The sequence below is a fragment of the Acanthochromis polyacanthus genome, chromosome 3, assembly GCF_021347895.1.
Source record: "Acanthochromis polyacanthus isolate Apoly-LR-REF ecotype Palm Island chromosome 3, KAUST_Apoly_ChrSc, whole genome shotgun sequence".
Lineage (NCBI taxonomy): Eukaryota > Metazoa > Chordata > Actinopteri > Pomacentridae > Acanthochromis > Acanthochromis polyacanthus.
In genome coordinates this window covers 37,192,770-37,205,192 of record NC_067115.1, presented here as the reverse complement: position 1 = coordinate 37,205,192, position 12,423 = coordinate 37,192,770, and the positions used below count along the sequence as shown (strand labels likewise).

At 40.5% G+C, this 12,423-nt stretch overlaps 1 protein-coding gene across 1 annotated transcript in view; it reads right to left on the bottom strand.

Annotated features, from left to right (window-relative positions):
* LOC110965100 (protein sidekick-1-like) overlaps positions 1-12,423 on the bottom strand; it is a 425,539-nt gene that overhangs the window by 65,196 nt on the left and 347,920 nt on the right. The window contains 4 exon segments of the mRNA XM_051945333.1: positions 62-248; positions 7,375-7,490; positions 7,803-8,043; positions 11,322-11,472. Coding sequence (XP_051801293.1) covers positions 62-248; positions 7,375-7,490; positions 7,803-8,043; positions 11,322-11,472 — 695 coding nt within the window.

Genomic DNA, 12,423 nt, shown 5'->3' with positions numbered 1-12,423 from the left:
AACAAAAGTGTTGAGTCAACAACAGGACACAGAGGCTGGTGATGAGAAAGAGAGGTCCTACCATCTTCTTTGGTTCTGGTCAGGACGGGGTTGCTGGGCGGCCCGTCACCAATCCGTGTGAACGCCAAAACTTGCAACTTGTACACTTTGTATTTGTGGAGGCCACCAAGCAGCAGAGACACGCTCCCTTCTCCTTCTGCCACCTGAACACTGGGGAGGTCTTCAGAGTCTTTCTGGTTGTACAACACCTGCACACAGCGACACAAACGAACAGGTCACACATTTACTGACATGTACAGTCGAAAAAAGAGTAGAAATGATCATATACATACTGCAGTCTGCACTCTCTTTGTTGCAGCTTTAAAGTTTGTTTTTATGATTCTCAACAAATACCATTAAAAGACCAAAACTGTAAAGCTCAGTCTAAAGCCTGTTAGTTTCTTAAATGGTTGTATTTATAAAGCGCTTTTATCCAAAGCGCTTTACATGATACATCACATTCACACACTGATGGCGGGAGTTGCCATGCAAGGTGCTAACCATGACCCATCAGGAGCAATTAGGGGTTAGGTGTCTTGCTCAGGGACACCTCGACATGAGCACGACGGGCCGGGGGATCAAACCGCAACCCTCCGGTTGCAAGACGGCCACTCTACCCACTGAGCTATGCCACCCCATGCGAAGTTTCTTTCTTCATGTTTTTTATCAACATATACATACTGAGAACAACAACATAAAGAAGAACAAAACATTTCATCATTCAACAATCTGCTCCATTTTCACGCTACAAGAACTGGATGGTTCACGTTCCCAAACTTCCTCATATTTTCTTTGTTGTTTTTGTTGTTGATTTTTCTAGCGGAAGGTTTGACATAGTTTGTTTTATCCAACGTGTAATAGTTGCTCTGTGCGTTTATTCTTCCAGAACAGAACTGTCACCTTTTTAGCATTTAGAAAAGTAAGGTTCATTTTTATCATAATTCTGCTCTTTTTGGGGGTTACTTGGTGGTTCGCACTTTCGCCTTGCAGCGAAAAGATCCCGTTTCGCGTCCTGGCCTTCCAGGGATCCTTCTGCATGGAATGTGCTTGTTGTCTCTGTGCATGCGTAGGTTTTCACCGGGTATTCCAGCTTGTTTTTGTTTTTTCCATTTTAATCATGTCTGTTTACATCCCGCTAATGCTAGGCTAGCACTGGAGCAGCAACATGATGCCATCAGTAGCCTGCTGAATGCATATCCAGAGGGAGCTCTGATCATGGCAGGAGACTGTACTCATGTTGAATTCAAGACTGTGCAGCCTGAAATGTGCATTTCCCAACCAGAGAGGACAACATTCTTGATCAGGTTTATACCAACATCCCTGGAGTATACAGGGCTGCTCCATCTCCACACCTGGGACTCTCCAATCATATCTCTCTGCATATGACTCCATCCTACAGACCCATGATCTGTAGAATGGAACCAGCTGATAAAACTATCCAAGTCTGGAATGATGAATCAACTTGAAAGCTACATGACTGTTTTGAAAGTACAGACTGGAAGTTGTTTACTCAAGACACAGATTTGGAGAATACACCACCTCTATTCTAGCCTACATAGCCTTTTGCACTGAAAATGTGTTAACCAGCAAGACCATCAGAGTGTTCCCCAATGAGAAACCATGGCTGGACAGTGATGAACTGAGAACTGACTACAAGGGCAGTGCACCATGGACTAGCAGCGACGCCATGCTTCCAGATGCCCTGAATGTATTTTTTGCACATTTTGACACCCCCTCCACTGGTGTACCAGCTTTGCCCATAACACCAACCAACCAGATGTCCACCTGAGTCTTGCAACAACATCAGGTTAGGTCAACCATGAAAAAATCAATATCACCAAGGCAGCAGGACCAGACGGGGTGCAGGGCCGGGTCCTGAAAGCATGTGTAGACCAGCTAGCAGGCGTGTTTACAGAAATTTTCCACCGGTCCTTACAGCAGGCTGTAGCCCACACATGCCTTAAGTCCACCACCATAGTGCCCGTTGCCCAAGAAACAGGCAGTGAAATGTCTGAATGACAACCGCCTGGTTGCCTTGACACCAATAATAATGAAGTGCTTTGAGAGGCTGGTCCTGCATTACATCAAGGGGACCATTCCTGCTGATCTGGACAGTCATCAGTTTGCTTATAGAGCAAACAGATCAACGGAAGACGCCATCTCAACTGCACTGCACATGGCTCTGTCCCACCTGGAGGGTCCCAACATCTGCATTAGAATGTTTTTTGTTGATTTTACATCAGCGTTCAACACCATCTCCCCCTATAAACTGACAACCAAGCTTGGCCATCTGGGGCTAGATACCACACTTTGCTCCTAGGTCCACAACTTTCTTACCGGTAGACCGTACAGTGTCAGTGTAGGAGAGGTGACATCATCCACATTTCCATTGAGTACTGGTGCATCTCAGGGCTGTGTTCTCAGCCTGGCCCTCTTCACCCTTTTTACACATGACTGTACCTCCATCCACAACTGCAACACGATTGTAAAGTTTGCTGATGACACCACCATAGTGGGATTAATTTCGAACAACAAAGAGACCCACTACAGGGAGGAAGTCCAGCGCCTGGTCAGCTGGTGCTCTGAAAGCAACCTGGTGATGAATACCACCATAACAAAAGAGATCATTGTGGACTTCAGGAGAGACAGGAAACCCTAACCCTAATCTTTCTTCACTGCCAAACAGTATTAGTTTCTTTCTTAATAAAACTCTTAAAAGCAAAACATAGTAACAAAAGCCAATAAATGGTAAAAGCTAAAAATAGCATGGAAGATAAAATGCTTAAAACAATGCAAGCTGTAGCATACTAGGGAGCAGAACATTCTAGAGCTACACACAAAGATCCAAAGACCCTTTCTCAGAGCTGTAAATTTGGGAAGACACCATTTCAGAAGACAGCTCACTTAAAATTCACCTCCAAATGGAAGATCTGCTGATCGGATGTTTACTACTAAAGGACCACTCATGGCACTTTTGGAGACAACAGGATGCCTCCTTCCTCCACTAGAATCTGATAAGGGTCGTAAAGTGTCAACTGTGAGGAAAACCACTCCTCTGCAGGACTTTCATTCTGACCTTCTGATCTTCCAACCTAACACACAGAACTTCCTACACATTAGTGAATAGAACAGTTTTAATCAGAACATTAAAGAAATGCACCATCATCGGAATGACGATCTGGACTCAGTCTCTGATACCAGGTTGATCAGGACCAGTATGGAAGAAGAATACATCAAATCTGAAGTGTTTGTGGAGGAGAACAATCAAGACACCAACACCACCCCCTCCCTCTCTGTGTCACAGACCACAGCCATAAAGACACAGAGAGACACAGAGAGACTTTCACTCCTTTCACTCTTTCTCTCTCTGTCTTCTCTTTCTTATACTAGTCAATGTATATGCTTTTATGTTTAACCATGTTATAGGTTTACCTTCATTACCACAGTTTCCTGACTGTAAAGTCTACAGTTTGTAAGTTTATTCTTATATTTACACATTTTATTATTATCTCAGGAACTATATGAGATAAACATATTGTGTTTGGTGTCATTTATCATTTATTTAATGTTATCGCAGATCTGTGATGACCATAAATATTGAACAATTGGAAGTCTACATTTCAGAAATGAACTAAGAGTAAGTTCTGAAGGTATTTGGCCTCTGACCTCTCCTGGACAGTGAAGCTCAACACCACCTCTTGGGAGGAACACATCCATGATTGGTTAGATGTTGATTTGCATTTGGCTCCAAAGTTTTCTATACAGAGGAAAGTAACTGGAATGCAATTTCGTTTTGCTTTGGGCTTTTTCAGAGTTTTTAGTTTCAATTTGTTTTTTCCATGAAGAATGCAACTTGGGCTTGTAACTGGGCTTGTACTGGGCTTGTAAGAATGGGCTTATAACAAAGGATCCTACAAAAAGTGAATCTCAGAAGAATGCAACTGGACTTTAGAACTACTTAAGAACTACAACAGGGCAAATATTTCCTTGATAACTATGAGCTTTGACTCATAGTGTTTTTTCTTTGGCACACTTTTGCAATGGAAACCTGCCAAAGTGCTTCTTGACTCTGTGTTCCTGATCCAACTCATCCTGTAGATTATCACAGCTTCACATCCTGCAGCGGCCTCCCTCTCACTAACACAAAGCCTCTGCAAGTATCACTTTCCTTCTGCTAAACAGGAGAATTTACAAATTACAATTGGTTTTCCAATTTTCAAAGTAATTCTAAATTCAGCACTTTTTCTACCAACTGCTTCCAGTGACAATCACAGTTCATTAGTTTATCTGCAAATATTAATTCATTTACTCACTGTCTGTCAAGTCATTGTTGTTTATTGTTTGTTCGTAGAATTAGTTAATAAATGTTTGTGTATAATTAATATCGGTTCTACGGTGTATTTCTTTGTTTTGGGAACTGAAATAGAATAGAATAGAATAAAATCACTTTATTCATCCCCGAAGGGAAATTCAGTACTAAATAATAAATTCAGTAAATTCAGGTCAATGAAATCAGAGTTTATGACTTTCAGAATGAGACTCATCAACTTCATTTTAGTCAAAGTCTCTTTGAGACTTGGCATAAATTGATAATTTCTTCAGGCAAGCTGAAATGGTGCCTCTAAATTAACGAGTGCAAATTTAATCATAAAGTGTAGTTTCTACCATTTCTACACGTTACGCTACAAAGCCATGAGCTAGGAAAAATCTAACAAATAAAAATGACTTTTAATATAAATTTGAAAGACAATCCTGGTTTCCTGGACAAAGCCCGCGTCACCTTCCGGTGGAACTGATGGAAAAACGCTGACATGTGTTTCCATTGAGGCCTGACAGCTGCATCCTCAGAGCCGAAAGTGTGCCAGACTCCAGAGAGAAATCTCTTTTTGGAAACTCTCGGAGTTCAGCTCACAGTACTTTAGCAGCTTCTTTTTGAATCTCTGCAGCTTGGAGTTCAGTTTCACTCTGCTGTTGCTATCTGTACAATCAGATATCAGCCCCACTTTACTGTCTCTTGGATCAGAACTGGGTGAAGTTATTGCCGATCTAAAGAGAACTTCTCCACACTAAAAGCTTTCCACTGGCAAATAGGTGTCAGATGGGATATGTTTATTGTGACAAAATCTCACTTCATTATTCATCCTTGGAAAGCTATTTTACTTCTCTGTGCAGGTTAGAGCTGGTGTGGCTTGACTGTTTGTGGCTGTTTGCAGAAAGACTTGACCATTCAAGGCTAACATAAAAACAGGCAGTAAAATCTTAAAATAACCCTAAAACTCACAGGTTTGTTAGCTTCGGATCGCAGGACGACTTGTATGGAAAAAAATTGCTAATACTGATGAACTCACTCAGAAGTGAAACTGAACTATGGTTCTCCTCAGCTGTGTGGAGCTTTTTTTTTTTTTTTTTTTTTTAACAATTTAGGCTTTTGTTTGCTCTAGCATGATGTCTGAGCACAGCAGGCTCCTGTTTGCACCAAACAGCAGACAGCTTTAGTTAGTGGTTATTTGGTGAGCATTTCACCACTAAAAAGCAATTTTCTTCCAAAAACAACTGTTACTTTGATGTATAAATGGGCCGTTATTTCCTCACATGTTCACCATAACAACTTTATAAAATGAATGGATGCTAGCTTTGCCTTCATAGCTTGTTTCTGCTGCCTACAACTTGACCAAAAATCAGTCAAAATCAATCGCAAAACCTTTCTAGGTTTGATGAACATTCTTCTAACAGGTGTGAAAACTGTTTTCAGCTGAAGTGCGTTTATGTTGATCGTGGTGATGTCAATGATGGAACATGTAAGACTGTGCAGCGATGATGTGGCTCAGAGGAACAGACTATATCAGGTCATCATCTTCAGCCTCTTCGTGGTGTTGTTTGAAATTATGCTACTCTTCACGTTTAGGGTTAGACAAATCAATAAACGCTGTACATTCCAACACTGTCCTTTCTCATTTTTCTGTGTTCATGAACTTAAACATCAATACTGAACACTTTAAACTACGTGAAGAGAATTTCGCCTGAAATCTGTGAGTCTAAAAACAGAAGCAGTCATGAGGCGTGCACAGGGGGAAGCTGAGGCAACTCTTCAACAACTAGCAGGGCATGGAAGGTGTTAAACAGCTGCTGCTGGCAGCCACCTCCTATCTATTAACATGGTAGAGATGCTGCTCAGTGTGTTCCTCAGGAGGGCGCACAAAAAAAAAAAAAAAACACAGACGTGGAGTGTGATGTGCTTTGGGCATGGTTGATGATTTGACCTGGATTTTATACAACAGTAAAAAAATAGACTGGATGGTACTGGTTTATATCACACAGTCACAGCCTGTTTTCTTCTGCATATTTATGTATTTATAACACGGGATAAATTCCCTCCCCTTTAAACCTTTGTTCTACTGTCTTGTGTTTGGTGGAGATTAAGAGGTGTGCTCAATATCACTTTTATATTATATCAACTTTCCCTTTGTTGAATTTTGACGATGACGCTGAGGGGCATTACTTAAACGGCCCTAAACGTGAAATGCACCATTGTAAAACAGCTAATCACAACCAGCGCTCATATTCTCTTCATTTAAAATCAAACGTTATTTGTTCAGTAATGTTGTTCAATTACTTATAATCAAAGCTTTATTAAAGAAAAAAAGAACTTGTATGCATGTGTGGAATGTATGTAAGATGAATGTTCAATAAAAACATTATAAATAAATAAAATCAAACGTTATAAGAAACCACTGCAAGGTGCATCTATGTTAAGTGTAAAAGATGAGGTGAGACTGCCAGTAAGTGATCAGTAAATGAGAGCACCTTGAACTTCACCATCAGCATTATTCATCAAGGTCTTTCTGAGAAACCTGAACATCTGAGTGTGTGAACTACGTCACCATCTGGCATTGCAACAGGACAGACGTCTCTTCCTTATTTCGGATATATAGAAATATGTCTGTACTTAAATGCTAAGATAGAACCTCTGAAGCTTCTCTCATATACACTCACCGGTCACTTGTTTTTAAGTACACCTGTTCAATCGCTCAGGGTAAAAGAGTAAAGCCTCTCTCATATATATATACATATATATATGCATGCAATTAAACTCACTCCCCCAGATATACTTAGTGCAGTCTGGTGAGTTAAAAAAAGGTAATGTAGGACGAACAAACTGGAGCAGTTACGGAATATTACATCATTTTCATCTTATATCGGATTTCTGAGTGCATGGCTGAATGTGTGAGGGTGTGTGAAGGTGCTGGAGGAAGTGATAATGGGTTGAGAGGGTCAAGTGAGAATGCCAGGGTTGAATTCTTCACGTTTCTGTGTGCGTTTGAGTGTTTTATTCACCTTATATCCAAGGATGACTCCGTTCTTGTGCGCCTGAGGGAGAGGAGACCACGTGAGCAGGATCCTGGAGGAGCTCACCGCCTCGGCACTCACATTCACCGGAGATCCAGATGGAACTAGACAACACACAAAGAAACACACACACTCACACATGGCTCAGTGCTACTTCACTTTCTGGACCAATCTTCGATTTTATCTCAATCATCTCCCCCTCCCTCTCCCCATCAATCTTCCCCTCACTGAAATAGAAGGAGAGTGTAGAGGGCAGGGAGAGGTGGCAGGATGAGAGGACACACAGGGAGGTAATCAGAGCACTTTATTCCTCATCCATCGGACTTTCTTATGCCCGGCAAATACGGTATTTCACAGATGTCTCTGCTGAACACTTGCAAAGAAGAAAGAGGACTGAATGAGGTCAGAGTCCGTACCGGATTCGGCGGTGCGTGCGGCTACAGTGTGGCTCCATGGTCCTGGTCCTATAGAGTTGAAGGCTTGTATCTGAACCTGGTACTCAGTCCAGGGATTCAGGCCCTCCACCGTGGCCTCGCTGGAGCCTCCTCCTTCCTTCACATCCTCAGTCTGGTCCTCCCCCTGGCCATCTGTTCTCCAAACACGCAGCTGGTAGCCCACAGTCTCTGGGCTGCCGTTGTACTCGGACTCTGGGAGAGGCTGGAGAGTACCAGAGAGGGAGATGGGAGGGAAAAAAAGAGTAGATTAGAGAGAAGTATTTTGCATTTATTATTCTTTTTATGTTGCCAAGGTCGTGTCGCTCTCCTCCGAATGACATGTGAGTGTAAAAGTTACTTTTAATGACTTAAACTGAACTCACGTCTGCTTAGAAGATCTCTATGCTGTTTCAGCATTATTGATTGTGTAGGCTTAATTCCACAATAGCTCAATAAATAGGGTTCAGTGTGTCACTCCTGAAATATGTGTCTGTACTTAGCTGTCACTGTAATTGGGTGCCACTGATTATTTTGATAGAATAAAAATGGGCTATTGATAGAGAAAAATGATGGTAAAGCCAATGATAATGATGATTTAGTCAACATATAGGAATGTGCAGCTGTATAGGACAATGTAACACAGTTAACAGTTTATTTATGAGAAATGTTTGTAACATGATGGCATTAAGCACATGCTCCAACACACTTGACATAATCACACCTGATCATACACTACAAGTACAAAGATTAGTAATTACTCTAACACGCAAAGATTATTCTTGAAAGTACAAATTAAAATCTGCGAAATCCACTTTCTTTTATAGAATCAAATATTCATAACAGAATAAAACTCCCTGTCACCTTGTCCCAATTATCCCCACCTACCAGAAAAAGTGAGGTCAGAAACACAAGCGAGAAATCTGTCATGTGAATTCCCCACAACTGTTTTGAAGGAAAATGTGAGCACCTAGGCCTCCATCACTCACAGGAACAACTGTGTCTAAAATAAACACATATAGAGCCAACAGAAGCTAACTTGACATAAGTCACGTTTGGGTCTCCACAATACCATAAAATGAAAGACATACTCAGAAGTGAAAAGGCCTTTTATTAGCAGCTCCAGAATGTGGCTATTTTTGTGATTATGTCAAACTCCAAAGTACATCAACACTCCTTTTACTGATGTCTCCCCTCTGACATCCCGTCTCCTGATTCTTTTCTTTCTTCCTCCGTCTGTCGTAGTCACTCCAGTCTCTTACTCACTTCCATTCTCATTTCCTGTGACCCTCTCTCCCACTCTGTCATCTCATTCTCTCCACTATGTGATTATGCATCACTTCCACAACCACCTATTACTCATTACCCTAAAATCATGTTAGCAGAAAGTTCAGGTTGCTCACAGTATATAATTCTGCAGAAGATTTTTAACCGGCGTCGAACAGCTGGTTGCTCTGTGCAGCGCAACAGATAAGAAGAGACACCCAGTCATTTTTAAATACCGCAGTGATTTAGCTCAGTGTAGCATTTAGAAGCCATAATACAGAATGTCACATTAGCTTTATTACCCTTAATATGCAGCTTAGAATAATAGCCTTAACTAAACCATTGTGATGGTTCCATTACCGAAGAAAACCTAGCATAGCTGAGTCTGTGCGCTAACATGCAGGTACAATCCCATTAGCATGCTGCACAGGTAGCCTATAGCGCCTCAGTGTCTGTGCCTGATTTGACAGGCTCTTTTTCTCATTCCAACTCTTAAATGGAAAATACTCCGCTCTCCATTTATGTTATAATAGAAGGAGGGGAGGGGGAGTAAAAGACAGACAGAGAGAAAAAGAAGGAATAAGAGGAGCAACAGGAGAAAATCACATCGCAGTGAATGGGAAATGTGACAGATTAGTGTTAGCACTGATGACCAGGAGAGATGGTGATTATCGGCTGTCATCCACTCAACCTGTGTAGCCCCGCTGCTGGGGAGTAAATGTGCACATGCATATGCTCACAAGCACTGATGTAAAAATAACAGAAAACACAGCAAGGCAGCACAAAGAAAGTCCCCATCAAATTAGCACTGTTTAAAACGTATGAAAAAGTAACGAGTGCATCCTGTACAATGCTACTTAAAAGTCAAATGATTGAAAACGGTATTAGCTCTCACTAATTGCATTATTTCTCTTACACTTGGGTATTTGCCCTGATTTACGTAACAGTAAAAACTGACAGGAGAATCACAATGCAACAAATTCAGTACAACTCGCATTACTGACATTTAAATGTTTAATTTTATTTTTCTTAAGAGACTCAATGCTTCTCTAAATGGAGGACACCAGTGTTGCACAAATTTCTGGAGAGAATTTTTTTCAGTTGCTCTCCCTTTCTTTTTAAAATAGTTCAAAGGTTGATTTCATTCAATTCAACAATATTTAACAAAACGCCAGTTTACAACATATGTCATCTCATAGCATTTAACATAGTGAGGTACATACAAATTTTGAACAGGGCACCAAATAATCCAAAGTTTTCCGCTGGATTCCCTGTAAGCACGCAGTTGGCGATGGTGAGAACAAACCAAAAAGTCGACCAAAACAAAACAAAACAAAAAAGCTCCCAAGAAACCAAAAAGAAAAAAAAAGAAGAAAAAACATGGATACATCATAGTTTTCACATTTTCTTGTTTAGAAACTCGTGCGATGTTGTCAGTGTTCTTTGGATTGTTATAATGCTGGAATATTCTTCTTCTTCCAGTTTCTGCAGCCACTATATTGGTTTATCCTCAAACATTCATGGTGCTTCTATAAACGTCACCTCTGTACTTCACTGTGGTACTTAGAACATGTGAGAGCACATCTGAGCCAAAAAAAATAGATCTTGGTCTCACCAGAGCAAAAACAAGTCACTAAACATTCATCCAGGTTCTTTTCATGCATATTAGCAAAGTTTAATCTGGTAGTCTAGTGCAGAAGAGGTAGCAAAGGCGCCACCTGTCAAGGTAGATGTTATACATCCTCTCTCTCTGTGGCCAAGCAGTTATAGAAACTTTGATGGCAGCTGAATCACAACCAGATTCAACAACCAGAGATTTTAGTTCCTCTGTTCAATTATCTTCATTGTGGAGACATGATACAGGCCTGCACATAGGGCCAAAACAGAGGTCGTTCTGGTGTTTACAGGGCGTTTTTTTTTTACAATGTTTCTGCAATTGGGCTCATTGGAAAACACAAATATGCTTAATTTAGTTTTCTAAATCAATCACATGTGGATTTGCTTCTGTTGCCTTGAGATGCAACCTCAGGACTCTTTTTTTTTTTTAACATAGTCTTTACAAACAATTTGCATTTGATTGTCCTTAAGAGGAAACACTCCACTTGTTAATTTAGAATACATGCAGTGGTTAAGAGGTGATGACATTTGAAATGGGTCAACATTTAAGTGACATCACGCTCACTTCTGTCGTGTATTGTAGGTGTCAGTGTGTGTGTGTGTGTGTGTGTGTTTCAGTACCTTCCAGTTGAAGGTCAGGCTGGTCTGTGTGGCCGACAAAAGGGTGAGGTTGGAAGGGTGCGTGTCGGGGGCAGCCTGTAGGGTTTGAATCAGCCTGGAGGGGGCGCTCATGGGGCCGGAACCGACAATGTTCACCTGCTGCATCCTGAATCTGAAGAGAACAGAAAGTTAGTCATTTTACATGTCAAAGTCAGTTTATGTGGCATGAAGAATATTATTCAGCCAGTGAAGACAATTCTTCCAAGAACACCACGAAAATCAGATGAAAATCAAGAGTTTTACTTCAATAACGCATCATTATGGTGCTTTATATACTCTAGTATAGCGGCCCACAACCACTGGGCCACAGACCGGTACCAGGCAGTACAGAAAGAATAAAAACATTTGATTTTTTATTTTATTTCCGGAGTCTGCAGGGTGTTATATTTTGAAAAATAGACTTCGATTTCCCACACTTTTCAGTTTTCATGCAAAAAAATAAATAAATACATATTTAGCAATAAAGACAGATTGTATTTGTTTAGGACACTTTTTAAATAAAAAAAAAAACTATATATCTTATTTGTTATGAGCACGATGACCGCTTCATAGAAAATTGTCTTGCTTGAAAGCGGTCTGTGGTGCACAAAATAATATTATTTGTTATGAGCACGATGATTGGTTAGTAGAGATAATAATGACAATAAATTTTATTTCTAATGCACTTTTCATTTCAGTAAAATCTATATAAAGATATAAGAGGATAAAAACAAAACCAACAGGTAAAATAAAAGAATTTCAAAAGAAAAATTTCAGGGACCTCTACTCTAGTAGACATATCTGCAGGCACACATTTCTACCTTGAAACTACAATCTCACAAACAGACTTCTGGGATTTTATATATACAAATAAACTCAAAGGATCAATTCTGTTTACTTGCAGGGTGGGACTTTTTGTATGATTATTCTTCAGAATTAGTTTCCAGATGGATGAATTACTCAGATATTACAAATTGACATTCTGTAACACTGAATTTTACAGTTGTAAGTGAGCTGGTGTGCTCAGCTGCAGTGATCAGTGGATTTTTAGGTGAAAATGGAAGTGGGCATTGAACAGATTTGC